This window comes from Camelus ferus, chromosome 4 (assembly GCF_009834535.1).
Source record: "Camelus ferus isolate YT-003-E chromosome 4, BCGSAC_Cfer_1.0, whole genome shotgun sequence".
Lineage (NCBI taxonomy): Eukaryota > Metazoa > Chordata > Mammalia > Artiodactyla > Camelidae > Camelus > Camelus ferus.
The window spans coordinates 17,736,130-17,752,825 of NC_045699.1; the positions used below are offsets into that span (position 1 = coordinate 17,736,130).

The window sequence follows — 16,696 nt, forward strand, 5'->3', positions numbered from 1 at the left end:
AGTACATATGAAACTAATATAATGTTATATATCAACTACATCTCAATTAAAATAAATAAACGTAGGCTATAAAATTGAACTAAAAGAAAATAATTATATTTGCGGATCTGAAGGAAGGTATGCTCAATTCAAATATTCACAGAATTTTTTTTCACGTAAGAATCTTGAGATAAAGTAGAAAATAATAATTGACTGCTATATTTACATTTTGAAGAGGATATAGATATTTTCACTATACACTTTGAGTTTCATACATTCAAAGTTTTTATAAATTTCATAGAAGCTTTGCAAATATAAGCTATATTTGCATTCATAAATATTTGCGTTTGAAATATAATACAATCTTAGCTATTCAGCACTCTGAGAACGACTCATTCTTTAAGAATAAGAGCCAAGTTTTTCAGATAGTTGTAAACTGTTCCTTAAACTGGTATTTCATAAAGCCATTTGACAGTAAATTTTCCTAAAACATATTGGCCAATCTTGTTCTTCCTAAATGGAATATAGTGCATTCAATGTATTCTTTAATTGGTCAACGTGAAATAATTACAAATCATGACTTGCTACACTTCTAGGTAGGGCCACACCTTCCACTGGTTCCTTCTTACCTAATCGTCCTTCTCTCTGCTGCATCACAGATTTTTCCTTCTGTACTTGTATTAGTCCTCTTACCTTGTGAACATACTACAGCATCTACCATCTTAAAAGAAGAAACTCTCCAGCTATTGCCCCATTCCACTGCTTCCTATACATCAGAATTCATTTAAAAGAGTAGCTTATACTTGATGACTTCAGTTCATCTCCTTCTACTCTCTCTAGATTCTTCTATAACCTGGCATTTGTCCCTACAAAACAGTTCCTTCATGGTCACCAATGACTTTCAAGAGGCCCAGTCTAATGCTTAATTCTCAGTCTCCAACTTTTGCAATCTCACAGCAGCATTTCACACAATTGGTTGCTTCTTTCTTGAAACATTTTCTTCCCTCAATTTTTAAGATAGCTTTTAAAATTCTGTTTTCTCTTGGTTTGCTCCCTATATCACTGATCACTAATCGTCCACCTGCTTTATTGGTTCCCTCTTCATCTCCCCCAATTTCTAAGTGTTGAAGTGCTCCAGGGCTCAGTCCTCTGACCTTTTCTCTGTCTTTACTCATTTCCTAGATGATCTCATCCAGCATTATGATTTTAAGTGTAGTTGATATGCTGATGATTCCTGAATTTATATTTCCAGCCCTGCCCTCACCCCTGAACTCAAGACTCACATAGTCAGTAACCTGTGTGATTTCTCCAACTTGGAGGTCTAATTAGGTATCTCAGGCTTAGCAAGTCTCAAACTTGATTTCTACCCCAGACAGACCTGCTATTCTACAGTCTTCCTCATCTACATAAATGATAACTCCATGCTTTTAGTGATTCACAGTCAAAATCTTGGAGTTATGCTTGATTTTTACCTTTCTACTGTATGTCTCTATGTATTTTTTGATGACTATAGCTAACATACAACTCCCCAAATTATCATTTTAAGAAGATGAAATTAAAACTACACGTAAAGGAAAATAGCAAATAGGAAGCAAAATCCAAATTCTTAATCTCTAAGCTTAAATCCAATGTCATAATGTTTTAAACTGCATTGTCATTTTTAAAATAAATCTAGGAAATGTAACTTAAATTAGTTAAATGTGTGCATGCATGCACACATACACAAAAACACACACAGAGCTTCTGCTTTTCTACATATGCCAGTTGTTAGTAAGTAAAAAACTGAAACCAAGTATCCTTGTTTGATGAACAGATTTTTATATTAAAGAAACCTGTAGCTACAGGCAAAGCTATTTAGATTCTGGGCACTTTACTTAGATTTAAGCTGCTGCAACATTAATCTGACAAGGTATTCATCCCAACCCATGTAACAATTTAAATTGCTTTTAATGTGCCAGCACTTATACATTTCTAGATAATATAGTGGGAATTCACTAGGGGATGTCTGTCAAAGAAATTAAAGCCCTGACATGGAAAAGATGCTCCTAATAATGAAGATGTCTCGGGGAGGGGGGATCAGGGGAGCAGAAGGGTATTCCTTGACTAAATGAGTGGGAAAAACACTCAATTTTCATTTAAAAGCATATAAAATAAGGGGGAAAAAGGGAAAAACAAACGATTACCACATTGCTTTAGAAAACAATAAAATATATATACAAAATTCATGAATACAAAGCTCTCTTTCTTATCTTACTTCTGGGAAAGAGATGGAAAATACACCTATCAGATCTTCAGCCTTTTCCCCTTTAGGCTCACAGAGAGGTTACAATTCCAATATTAAAGTCTTTAAAGTGGCCACCTTCTCCCTCACAGTTCGTTTCCCATATCGAATAATGAGCAGCGGAATGCCATCCCCTTACCAGAGCCAGGCTGTGCTTTTTTTGTACTGCACCTCCTCAGGTCCTTCTTTTCCGTGTTTTAATTGCAGCTCCAGCTCTGCTATTCGTCCCTGCAAAAAGCACAGCATAAATCAGCATGCAAACTCTGTGACCAAAATTATCTTAAAATGTCTTTGGAAAACACGTAGGTAACAGATGTATCCTTTCCCAACTGGCCTTAGGTGTTCCTGATAGGATATCAGATATGACAAAGGATGTGTAAGGAGAGAGAATTACATCATGGTTCAGGGATTTCTACATTCACCAAATAAGTATATCCTGAAGTGTATAGTGCAAAGAGCACTTTGGCAAATTTAGTGCAAAGCACTTTGTTTCAAGAGATCTATTAAAAGCAAATTTGAATTCTATGGGTCCCATTCCAAAAAATCCCCTATATGATAATAAATAGCTTCTGTCAGCAGCTGATAATTTTAACGACATTATACCAAGACTGGGGTCTGGGTACCAGCATTATAACAGGATGGTAGAAAATGAGTACGGTAGGTACATAACACTTAAGATTTAGGTAATGAATTACAAATTTTTTTCTCAAATAGCTGCATATTACATTTCTATTTCCTGAGTGAATTTATAGATATAATCTCAACCTATATCGTGTAATAAAAACATAGCTAATATCATTAATATCTTTAAGAACAAGGCCTTCAAATATTTATCTGTTCAATTTTTTTACACTCAGGCCTATTTTGATCACATGCTTTCCCCTCTACTCCATCACCAATTACATTATTTAAATGTAATTAAAATACTGGTTTATTGATATACCCTGAACTGGACAAGAACTTAGATTGCATATTGTATTACTGAGTAATACCAAACCATTTTCAGAAGTAGTTGTGCAGCTTACCTCCTCATAAGCAGTAAATAAGAGTTCTGGTTACTTCATATCCTAACTAGCATTTGGAACTGTCAGGTTTTTAAATTTTTACCATTTTTGCAGGTGTGAAATGGTGCTCATTATGGTTTTAATTTTCATCTTATCATTTACTAAGATTGAGCATCTTTCCAAATGTTTATTGTCAATTTGGGTTTCCTATTCTGTCCATTTTTCTACTGGTTGCCTTTTCTTACTTACTGATTTTAAAGTTCTAAGGCATGTTCTACAGAAGAAAAGTGTATCTCTATATCCCAAAGAGTGAAGCAATATAGCTTTAGGTTAAGGATCTGGGCTCTGGGATTGAATGTCCCAATCTAATGCCATTTCCACTTACTTCAAATTTTACTGTGTAAATTTGGGCAAGTTACTTCATTTCTCAAAGCTTTAGTTGCCTCATTTGTAACATATAGCTGACACCTAACTCATGGTATTACAGCATGATATTAAATAATGCGGGAAAGTGTCTCTTTAGAGCAGTGACCGATGCCAAAAAGAGCAACCATTACCAGGTTTGTTGTTAAAAACAAACTCCCCTTATTATCTTCATATAAGCTGTTCTCTCATGACAGTATCTCAATCCTTCTTGAAATAATTCATAGTTTTAATCTGTATACTTTTATAGAGTAAAAGGTTCCCCAAGATGTAATATTCAGATATACAGTTGCATGTCTTTGTATTTCTCTCATATACTCTGTTACTACCTGTAAATTCACTGAAGAAGACAACGATGGTTTCTTCCATCTAAGGAGGCACACAGTGCGCTGGGGCTCACCAGTTCAGGCACTCTGAGATTTCATGGGCATTCTGTTCACATTCTTCAAAGATTCTGTTTACTTCAATCATATCACCCCCAACTCCATGTTTTCAATGACAGAACCCCAGCCCTTTCCCTCTCCTTTCAGTTTCTTGGAGCAAGGTATCAGAAGTGATTCAACTGGCAAAATATTAATATCTAATATTGATATTGGTCTCCCAAGAGGGTAGGCAAAATAGAAAATAATTTTTATTGCCTATCTGTTTGTTATGCGTCTTAAATCATGCCTCTTTCCTCCTAAAACATTTATTTTCCATAGTGCTTCTCCAAAAAAAGGTAAGAAATAGGAAATTAAAAGGCTAAAAATCTGTTTAGAAATAAATAAAACACAAAAAAGCCAGTGTATGTGCAGCATCTTGAGAAGGTCCACTCTTTTAATCTCTCCTGTAGCCATAAACCAGTACAACCATTTCACTGTGACTAGCAAATTTCTCATTTTTTCCTTTCTCAGTCTCTGTTTTTCTCAATCTCCTCTTCTGAACTGCCTCTCTAACCCCTTCCACCCAGCCTGTGTTAGGCTATTTATTCAAATCCACTTTGCCATCCAATTCTTCACCTGCTGATAACAGAGATCTGGTGGCATTGAACTCAGCTACCTCTGCTTCCGGTTAACAGCTGTGGTTAAGGGGGGGGAGCAGGTGGGCAGGGGACAGTCATTGGGTGAGAAAAAGCTGAGACGATCACTTGAATTGAGATTTTTGGATTGCCTGAAAATTCCAATTATTAATTTACCTATTCTTCTTAATTAAAAAAAAATTTCAGCCTTTGTAACCAAAAGCTTGCTGATTACAGTGAGCAATTTCCCTAGCTCTAAACCTGCACATTAAAAACAAACAAACAAAAAACCCTTACAAGTGGTCAAAGAGTATTTTGCTAGGAGTCACAATTCCTGACTGGTTTTGATTTCAGACTCTTGTGCAGCAGGCTGACCAACTCAGGAACAAGCATCTGCAGTCGACCTGTTTTAATTCCTCTGTCCTGTCTGAGGTCATATTCACAGTCCCTAAGAGCCCTTCTAACCTGCTCTGCATCCCACAAGGGCAGCAAGGTAAAGACAACGGTAGAGGGCACCTTCCCAAAATGGACTTGGAACTGTCCATCAACTCGTATCTGCATTTTTCATCTTAATGGGAAGAAATCCAAATACACCCCCATGTCAACCACTTTGATATGCTTGTAATTCAAAGCCCCACATTCTTGTGGAAAAATTAGATAAGGCTGGAAGCTGACGCCTAAGCAAAAGGCACTAGAACTGTTCACATCTCAAACTTATTCACATTATAATCAACCTCCGGGAAATAATGTAGAATGCACCTTTTAGCATATCTCCTTGGCTTACTGAATAAAACATGGCTCCTCTAAACGATCCTCTAGTTTAATGCTACAAAATATGTCTAGCACCAGATGGAACTAACTATAATTCCTGCACAGAAGAGTTATCCTCCGGGAGAGAAATTCTTCATATAGACGAGAAGTCTGGCAGTTGCTCTAATTCTTCTAAGATGCCATAAATTCTATTTAAGTGTGTGGGCTCATTTAAAAAAAGACTTGATGAACACTAAAAATGCACCAGCATATTTTCAAATAATAGTGATAGCCTAAAAAGCATTGCTGGACTTTCAAATAATATTGAAAATCTTCTTATTATAGTCTATCTATACTTTGAGTTTCACTTCTTAATCACCAATTCCCAATGGAACTAGACTTATTAGAAATCAAAGGAAAGAGATTTTATGTGATAAAGATAGACACTATCACCCACAATAGTAGAAAGGCAGAATAACTGACCTGTATTACCAAAAATACTCAGCAGACTTTTTATGAATAGATCTGTCTTCTTAAATATTAAACCAGTTGGCATTATTTGTTGTTACAACTAATAACAGTATTAGGGAAAGTGCATGAACAGTGGAAAAGGCTGAGGCTCTGGAGTCAGACAAAAGCAGGTTAAGTTCTAGTTCTCTCATTGATTTTGTGCTGTTTGCTTTGCTTTCCTAGCTAACCCTGCTTCCCCATCTACAATCCTATTACACATGAGGTTAACAACACCCATTTCAAAGGGCTTCTGTAAAGATTAATTGAAATAATATACGTTAAGTGTTGGACACACATTAGTTATTCAACAAATGGTAGCTCTTATTATAAAAAAAAAAAAACCCAACAACCATGGAGGGTTTTTTTAAATCAACTGTTTGTCATTTATATGCAATACTATAATCCTGTTCAATTTAGCCTTCCTTATGCTAAGAGCTAAATAAAATTCTCAGGTCTTTCTGGAGAAGGAGTTCTTCTTGCCAGCTCCAGGTGCCTGTAGGGCTTTGTACATCCTCTATTAAAGCATCCAAGATCTGTACTGGAGCTGCTAGTGCCCACATTAGGTTTCCTGCACTGGACTGGTTGCTCACTGAGAGGAAGAAACACTTTAATTCCTCCTTCTTTTCCACACATACATGGCATAGGGCCTGGCCAGTAAAGGGTGCTCCATAAATGTTTGGGGAAGGTAAACACTGCAAAATTACACAGGGAAAAACAATGTGCAAAAAAGTGCATACTCTGACATGCAATCTCACTCTTCTTGAGCACAAACTATAATTGGTTCAGTGTGTGTATGAGCAATTCATTCAATTCACCTATGCATCTATTCAAAACTGTGTGCCTGGATGCTGCTGAGGATAAAAAAGTGGTGTAAGCGAAGCAAAAGGAAACAATGGTTCCAAGAGGATGTCTTGAAAATGCAGATTCCAGTGTAGTTTGGGAAACCATCTAAAACACTTTTGCTCAGAGTAGGGTTGATAGACTGAATTAAAATCACCTGGCAGCTTGGTAAACATGGAGATTCCTAATCCCCTACTCAGTTCTAGTCAATCAGAATCTCTGAAGATGCATTAGTACTTTATAAATTCTAGACTCAATAACATGTGGTAGCAAGGTTTAAATTTAAGATGAGAACATCAATGCCAAGCTGTTTAGTCACTCCTCTGCCCCTGCCACCCGCTCCCGCCCCATCACCCCGATCTTTTAGGACAGCCATTATCTTTAACCATAACACCTCACTTGCTAAGACTTCATGAAAATCTTACTTCAGGCCATAAATTATGCAAGTACCATCAGATTTTTTTCTATCATCCTTAACAATGAATTCGAAGCTAGGGAAAAGGACTGAGCTCGTTTTTTCTTACATTGGTAACTGTTGCAATACTCCCAAACTGATTAAAAATTAATCCTAATTAAAAAAACTCACAAACTATAACTTAAAGTATTATTAGAATAAAAAAAAGTCAAACTGGGTATAATTCATTTATTTAGTGAGCACCTGTTATGTTTTAGACATGATGTCAGGTTTGAGACAACAGAGAGGAACAAACGGCTCCTGGCTTTAAGGAGCAGAGACAACCAGGAGGCCTCGGACACATAACTGAGATGATAAAGGCTTCCAAAGGGCAAATGTGGTTCTATGGAAGCGCACAGGAGAGGTACACAATCCAGTGGGGGAGAGGGAAGGCACACAGGTAAAATCTTCAAGACAACAAGTAGAGGTGAGGCAGGCAGAGGGAGGGGCAGTGCCTGCAACAGAAGGAATGGTGTAGGTAAAAGCCAGGACGTTCAGGAAGACATGCTGAGTTTGGGAAAAGAAGGAAATTGAGCAGGGCCAAAAATTCAGGGGAAGGTAAGAGGTAAAGCTGGAGATGCGAGCAGGTCCAGTGTGATGGCGCACAGGCATGGGGTACGAGGATGAGCTCAAGTTGAGGTGCTGTGGGGCTGCCATGGGGGGGCCTCTGGGACATCGGGGAGATGTTCCAAAAGCAGCAGGACGTAGAAGGATAGCACTCAAGGGGAGGTCTGGGTGGAACACAGACTTGGGGCGGGCGTCACATTTAAAATTAAAGTGCAGTTATATATATATATATGTATCTCACTTTCTTTATGAGCAAAAATACCATCGCATTTTTGATACTGCTATTTTCCTAAGTGTTTTTATAGTAAAATACATACTTGTAGTAAAACTTAAGGTTAAGAAGGAGACACTCCCTAAAGCAACCCACTCTACAGTTTCATTACCTGTAAAACGGCGTGATAGGCACGGTTCATATAGGCAAGCCAGGCCTGTGGGAGAAAAATTGCACGGTGCCACTCGGAAAGCTGGATGTGAACCTGTGGGGGAAATATACCAAAACATAAGTCAGACTGCACAGTATTAAAACAGACTAAAATTAAAACTGTATCATCAATTCTTTCCTTCCCCTCATTTAAATGGTTTAGATACTGAAACAAACCAAATCAGTCTAGGATCAGAACCACAAATAAGATCTTCTGGATATTTTCAAAGGAGAGGAGTTTATAGAGTCTTGTAAAGACAAAATAAAATAAGCCTGGAATTTTCTAAATTAAAGCAAATAAAACCCTACAATAATAACAAGCTAAGATGTATGTGTAATACAAATATGTCCTTGAAAATAGGGGGAAAGTCTGCAGAGCCTCTCGCCAATGTCAGGAAACTAGGTATTGTCTAACAAATCCCCCTAGTAATTTTAAATAAAAATAAATATTGCTCACATCCTGGATTACCAATATGACAATTTCTGAAGTAATAAACTTAAATTGCCAACAGAAATATCATGTTGTGTAGAAACCATGATGGCATGCAAATGAGTACTGCACACAGCAATTGTGCACACCACTGGATAAATGCCCTTTAATCAGTGTGGGTAAACAAGAGAAAAATGATACATGCCAACACTGAAATCCTGTTTCTGAAGACAGGCCCAGACAAAACATCTGGTTTTCATAGCCATTTCTGTTTCTACCTATTAGTATATGGCTATCTTGCAACAAATCTTCCCAAGGTCTGCTTCTGTTAAAGAAAGATCCCTCAAGACAAAAAGTCACAGTGCATCACATTTCATGTTTCCTGTAACTCCTCTCATTGAAACTCCAGCAACTGAAACTTCAGTCTATGTCTCAGAGAAAAGCAACAACAAATATAGAAAAAGGATAAATTTCTATATAATTACCCCAGAATCATCATAACTACAGTGTTTAAGGAGATTTTTCTGTATTATAGGAATTAATTTTCTCAAGAGCTTTGTGATAGGGGAGAGAACAATCTCTCTGAATATAGCTGGCTCCCAGGGCCTCTGGCATTTTCTCTACTCCCAGCCTTAGTGTGGGCCTACTACACGCAAGGGTCTATGTATGGGAGGATATGAGGACTATCCACTGAACAGTGTCTGCAGAGCGCGCAGAAATGGGCAGGAGAGCCAAAAACGGACACACATAGATTACAAGGCACAATATGAAGCATCTATGGGAACAAAGAGATTCTGTCTACCATCTATTACCCCTCATTCCATTGCTTCTTTTTAAAAAATTAGATAAACAGTATGAAAAAGATACTCAGGTCATGAGATGAACTTAAAAAAATTATAAAGACAGGTGACTTGTTTTTCTGATGAAGAACCCACTCTAGCCAGTACAGTAGGGGAAACATTCTTCACATGTTAACAGAGCTCCTTAAAGGAATGAGCCCACCAATTCCTGTTCTCTTGTTATCCAGGAAGCTGATGATAACCTAGTTCACACTGCCAGCTGTGGAGGCATTAATCAGTCCACGGCCTTGCTCTCTGTTTCTAAAATGTGGGGACTTTTACCTTTGTTCCTATCAATTCTGTTCCCTTTTCATAATATACAGTAACTATCTTTAAGTCTTATTCTGAGACCTGGACTTAACAGAAAGGACGCTTAAGCACCACAACCAAAGCTTATTTCTTATTTCAGAACTTCAAAATATTTAACAATTTTGCTGCCAAGTAACCCATGGACATCACTCCACAACTGAGAATCTCCACAGTTTCAGCAAATTGGCAAAAAGAGCAGTGGACATTTTTTTGGAAAGACAATGGTCTCAACTGCTTCTTCAACCTGAGTTTTAAAAAAAAAAAAAAGTATTACGGAAAAAATGTAAAGGAAAATGAGCAAATCAAACGTTGAGCTTCTAGGAACAAAGACTTTCATGCCGGGAAACCTACAAAAGGAGGTTATAAACTGAAGGTTAAAGCTAATCCTGCTCCTGCTGCTCAGACCACATCTGAAGGTCGGCGCAGGGACGCAGTCGTGCTTGAGCCCAGACACCAGTCTGAACTCCCCATGTTTCATGAGATTATACCTAGTCTTAGTGTTCTGGGGAGTTAGCTGTGAATAAATCTCTTTAAAAATGCACTTTCTTGCTCTTTCCCTTACTGAAGAGGTGCTTAGGGAAACAGCTTGAATACAGTCACATCCTTACTCTCCACTTGTGTTACAGGCAAAAGAGATCTCCTAGGCCATTTTTTAACAAAAACAGATTTTAGGACGCTATTCCAATTCAATGTACAGCCACCCATATAGGTTAATGTTCATTCCATTTATATGAAATTTTCCAGAATTTCCAGACAGAAATATTCATACAGGATAAATCCATATAGACAGAAAGCAACTTAGTGGTTGTCAGGCGCAGGGAGGAGGCGGGGGGAGAGGAAGAAGTGGGAGGCAATGGGGAGTGATTATTTAATGCATACATGGTCTCATTGGAGGGTGATGAAAGTGTTTTACAACTAGATAGAGGTGATTGCTTCACATGTGAACATACTAAATACCACTGGATTGTACACTTGAAGCTTTAAAATGGTTAGTTTTATGTTATGTGAATTTTACCTCAATTAAAAAACAAACACTCAAGATAAGGCAAAGTTCCCTAAAGTGAGCACATGGCTGACCTGTCTGAGGAACTGAAAGAAGGACCGCGTGACAGCAGACAGAGTAAGCAAAGAGGGAGAGCAGCCAATTCACAGGAGAAAGCAGGGCCTTCCAGGTCACTTTTCAGGACGTCAGGTCACTATAAGAATGACAAGATCTAATCTACATTGTAAAAGGATCATGCTGACCACTAGGTGGAGAAGAGACTGTCGGGGATAAAGGTTAAAGCAGAGAAACCTCGGAGCCTCCTGCAAAAACCCAGGTAAGAGACAACAGTGGCTCAGAGTGGTATTGGAAACACTATCGAAAAACAGTTCTCGAGTATTTAGCTACGTCATTTTTCCACCCTGCCCCAAATGTTAAGTAAATGTTGAGTAAAATGCCAACATATAAAACAGAGAACAGAGAAGTAAAATTTGCCTAGACGAAGTAAGGATGAAGGCTGAGGCCTTGGTGCTCAGCCCCCTTGATCATCCAGGTCTACTTTGTGGTGGTCCTCAGGACTCTAGAGGGACATAAAAGAGATTCACATTTGTCAGGAGATGGACAAGGGTGATGGGCTGACCACAAAGGAGTACAGGGAGATCTTCAGGGTCAGAGAACTGTTCTTATTTTGACCGCGGTACTGATTGGACAAACGTATTCACTTCTCAAAATTCATAGAACTGTACACTAAAAGGGGAGAAGCCTGCTTTATGTAGATTACAACTCAATACAAATAAAATGTAAAACACACAGTTTGAAATCACTACTTTCAGAACATGCACCTCTCAAATATTCACCTCCAAACACCTATTACCCTCTGTACACTTGTTTGTCATTATCATTCAAAATCCACTCATCCCTTTATCTTTCCTGTTTCTATCAATATTACCCCATCAATACTGCAGTCACCCAGGTTTGAAATGTCTGATTTATCCTGGACTTCTCCCTTGCCCTCCACTCAACGGCCAACTCTACCTCTGAAATGTTTACTGTATTTGTCCCTACTTTCTTCCTCACTGGTTTGGTCCTGCCTTGATTATTGAGGCCACCTAAGTGATCTTCTAACAGCGTAAAATCTTTCCTCCTTCTGATACATCCTCAATGGTGCTGCTACTATTACATTAACTCAGAACTTCTTTTCAAAAACCTTTGATGGCTTGTTAAAGAATAAAGCCCAAATTCCTTTGGGCTCTGTTCAAAGTATTTTAGAATCAAAAGTACACCATTTATTTTAAGAAATAACTTGTCGTGTAAGAACTCTGCTGGCTAAGATCCTCAGCCAATTTCCCCATTTGAATTTCTGCTCCTCTCTTTCATTTAACCTGTATTCTGGCTGACCTGGGTTATAAACCAATTCCCAAGCCTGCTCTATACTCTACAGGACCTTTGCATTCACTGACTGCTTCCACTGCTTTGAATGCCCTGTTTTCCTATCTCTACTTACTGAAATAATTTCTCCCATCCCTATACTTCTGGTGCGCTATATGCCTCTCCTGTAATACTCAACAGATTCCATCTTGATTATTTGTGTATGGACCTTAATCTCATACAATCCTAAAGGCAGAGATCATTTCCTGTTCATCCCAGAATCCCTCCCATGGAACTCACAGTAAGTTTTCACTTATGTAACTGCTGAATTTAACGAAATTAAATGTACAGTATTTGCTTTAAGACAAAATCTTGTCATGTGAAAACCATGCTACTATAAACAAGTAATGACAGAAAGTTATGATGTGGGAAAAAAACACAACATTAGAAAACTTTTTTTAGTAGGCACAGTTAAACTCAAACGCAAGTTGTTGAGGATATATGAAATTTTATGAAATATGTCCAAAATGTTTTGGCTAGGAAATGTTTAATTCCAGACAGAAACACCGTGAGTGACAAGGCAAAATTTTAAAGAGGGTATTGTAAACTTTATATTTTGAAATTTCCTAAAATTTTAAATTTGTATCATACAAGTTCTAATTATGTACACTTAGAATACTAGCTCAATAGATAATATCCTGCTTAGAAACACAATTCACAAATATAAGGGGAATGGTGAAAGAGAATGAAAAAGAAGAGCTTGTTCCTTCATGGACACATGTTTTTCTTGAAGGGACTGCTTGGCCACCTAGTTAGATAATTTACTGTTCAGAATACATTGCTCAGAAATTTGGTAATGTTTTCTGCCTCCTGGGTGATGGTAATAAATGTAATTATTCATGTATAAGAAAATTCCCATTTTAACAGCCCTTCATTAAATAATTTGCATCCAGTAAGACAAGCTTTGGTGAGGTTGTTCAACTGTAAAACTGGAATGAGGTAAGGTAGATCAGCATGTAAAAATCAACAGGTAAAGAGTTTGCTACTCATTTTAAAACCATAGCGTCACAAAGTAAAGCATTTTCATGCTTTCCAGATGTACATATTATTATCAAGAGAAAAAAAAATATTTAACTTCAGTTGCTACACAGACACACCGGTTCTGAGCCACTACATTTGGTCTATGATATACACACACTCCTCCCACATTTCCAGAAGAAAAACCATTTGTACTTAGTGTTAGAGACCCCCAAAGCCACTCAATGTCCCATTATTTATAAATAAGAAATAATTGGCTTCAATTTTCTGTCAGTAGTAATCTTGTTTGCACAGAATAATTTTTTGTTATTCCTGCCCCCTGACAAATAGTGATTGGAAGATGAGAAGGGAAGGCTTGTGGAGGACACATTTTTAAAGCAAAATGACACATTGCTTTGTAGGTGCTTTCTGGACATTTAAAACTCTCTCTCTACTCCCTCCCTGCCTCCCTCTTTCTCCTGCTCAGTCTCCTCCCCCCCACCACCTCCTCTTTCCCATCAGGATAACATTAGCTTGAAAGCTGACAATTCAATCACATCTCAAGCAACCATTTACTCTGTTATTTAATAGGAAGGGGGAAAACCCTGTTACCATAACAACTCACATCACATGGTAATTACGGAGTCTCTAAAATACAGCAAACCATACTTTTTTCACAGTGTTTTCTAAGGGGAATGTGTAATAAGCAGATACCACTTCCCCCAATTATTATTCAGAATTTTCATCTAACTGTTTTATAGTGCATGAATGCTAACCTACTCCATGCTTTTTTTTTTTATAGGAAATAGGTGTTTAAATAAAGAAGGAACTGAAAGAAAAGGGCAAATACTCTCCTTACATTTCAAATGATGGGTTATATGCCATGTACTTTGGGGCATCTGGGGGGAAAAAATTTAAAGAAGGAAGAAGAAAAAAATTAATTTATAAGGCAAAACAACTCCAATGGTCAATTTCAAAAGAATGAAAGAAGAAAAAAGATTTCATTCAGAGCAGTGCTGTCAGTAAGCCCGATGAGGTCTCTCTGAAATAAAAATGAAAAAAGAGCTCATTACCTAATGCTGAGGCAGAAATACGGTTGGATAGCAGCAGCTGGATCAGGAAAATCTGCATGTGCCCAAAGGTGGAGGAGATAATGAAGCAAGTCTGCCATTCTCATCCAAGGGCAAGTCAGTGTCATCCAATTTAGGAGTGAGTGTCATGTCAGAGATAAAAATGCCAAAGGATGACAAGACAGGCAGCAAGTTTCAGGGAAGGAAACTGTCATCCACCTTCAGCTTCCTCAACAACAGGAGCCAAGTTAGTCTCAGGGTGAGAGGAAGGAGGTATAAATCAGGGCGGAAGAGGACAGTCACGTGAGCTTGGAGAAGCCCTAGTGGATCTGAAATGACCCCTGGTTGTCCCCGATACAAAGCAGCAAACAGAGAGGGGGCACTTCAGTTTTAGAGAAGTCTAAACAGGACAGCGATTATGTCAGGTCAAACCCAAATCAGACTAAGTTCTCTGAAGTCTTCCAGAAGTATAACATGGCAGAGTTTCACTTTAAGAAAAGTCAATGAAAAAAGAAGCTTTTAGAAAGAAGGAGATGATAGAACACTTTCCAAAAGAATTCATCACAGATTAAATAGCTAGTTCTCCATGACACTGAAAATACTTGATTTAACTAATACGGTTAGTGAGAAATACTGACAATTACATAGAGCAAAATACACTTCAAAATACGAAAAGCAGAGCACTTGGACATTCAAAACTAAGTTCTTTTACCCATTCATTCACTCACTCACCTATCTATAGTTGTAGACATTAAGAAGGCCACAGAATATCCTATACGTACACATAATCTTTGGCGGGGGAGTGGGGAGGCTAAACCATATAAGTGAATAACAACACAAACAGTACATAAGAGCTTGTTCAAATGACAATAATGTCATTTCTTGGGAAGACTTCAACAATATTCTATTTGCCACCAATTTAATAACAACATTTCTGGAAAAAGGGGACGATCCTGCTAAATGCACATATAAAGTATAAGACACATCCAAGTTTCAAAAGGATTAAAGTCGTTAATTTAACAAACATTTATAAAGCGTCTACTAGGTGCCAGGAATACTGAGCACTGGAGCTACACATGACCAAAACAAACTCCATGATTTTATGAAGTTTACACTTTAAAAAAAGGAGCTAGACACTAACTGTCATATATGCTGTGCCACCCAAATCCCCACTTCAGGATTAGTAGGGATGGATGGATGGATGAGTAAGTAGTCTCATAGACTAAATAAATCGAATTTATAGTCATAAACATTCCTAAAGAAAACTCCAAGTCCAGAGGTTTCACTGGAAAATTCTACCAACCACTTAAGGGAAAACTATTTATAAGGATAGCATATCAGACAAAGATTTTATAAGGAAACTACAGAACAGTATCCCTCATAGATGCACAGATGCAAAAATCCTTAACAAAATGTTATTAGCAAATCAAATTCAGCAATATATAAACAGGATACTACATTATAGTCAAGTGGAGTTTACCCTAGAAATGCAGATTTGGTTCACATTAGAAAATCAAACAAAATAATTTATCATATCAACAAACTGAAAAAGTATATAATCATTTCAATAAATGTAGGAAAAAAAACCCATGTGACAAAATTCAATATCTATTTGTGATAAAAACCATTAGCAATTTAGGAATAAAAGGAAGCTTCATCAACCTAATAAAGGATATCTACAAAATCTCTATACTAAAATAAACTAAATATATCATATTCAATGTTAAAACACAGAATGCTTTCCCCCAAGACTGTGAACAAGAATGTTTGTTCTCACCACTCCTATTCAAAACCATACCAAAGGGCCCTAGACAGCACAAGCAGGCAAGAAAAAGAAATAAAAGGCATACATATCAGAAAAAAAAATTAAGACAATCTCTATTCATAGACAACATTACAATGAAAAACAAAAAGACCCTACAAAAAAGCTGTAAGAGCATATAAGAGGGTTTAGTAAAGCTATAAAAAAAAAAAAGTATCAGTTATATGTTACATTCTAGCAATGAGCAGTTGGAAATTAAGACAAACCAAAAAAATTGTCTAATTCCACTAGCATCAAAATACTTAGAGATATGCAATACTTATTAAATTTAACAAAATATGTGCAAAATTTATAAAAATAAAATGATAAAACATTGACCTAAAATAATGGAAAGATACATTTTGTATATGGGTTGAAAACCTCAATATTATGAAGACGTCAGTTCTCTCCCAAATTGATCTACAGATTCAATGCATTTCTAACCAAAATTACAGCAGGCTTTTTTGTAGTTTCTCAAAGTTGATTTAAAATTTATATGGAAAAGCAAAGGGCTTAAGACAGCTAAATTTAAAACAAAACTGGGGGACTCATATTACTTGATTTCAAGACTTACTATAAAGCAACAATAATTAAACTTTGTGGTTTTGATTAATGTCTACACACTGAGATCAATGGAACAAAATTAGGTACAGA

General features: G+C 37.2%; 1 protein-coding gene across 1 annotated transcript in view; it reads right to left on the reverse strand.

Moving 5' to 3' along the window:
- The window catches only part of FOCAD (focadhesin), a 237,411-nt gene that overhangs the window by 60,270 nt on the left and 160,445 nt on the right, over positions 1–16,696 (reverse strand). Inside the window, 2 exon segments of the mRNA XM_006180373.3 lie at positions 2,400–2,488; positions 8,189–8,281. Coding sequence (XP_006180435.2) covers positions 2,400–2,488; positions 8,189–8,281 — 182 coding nt within the window.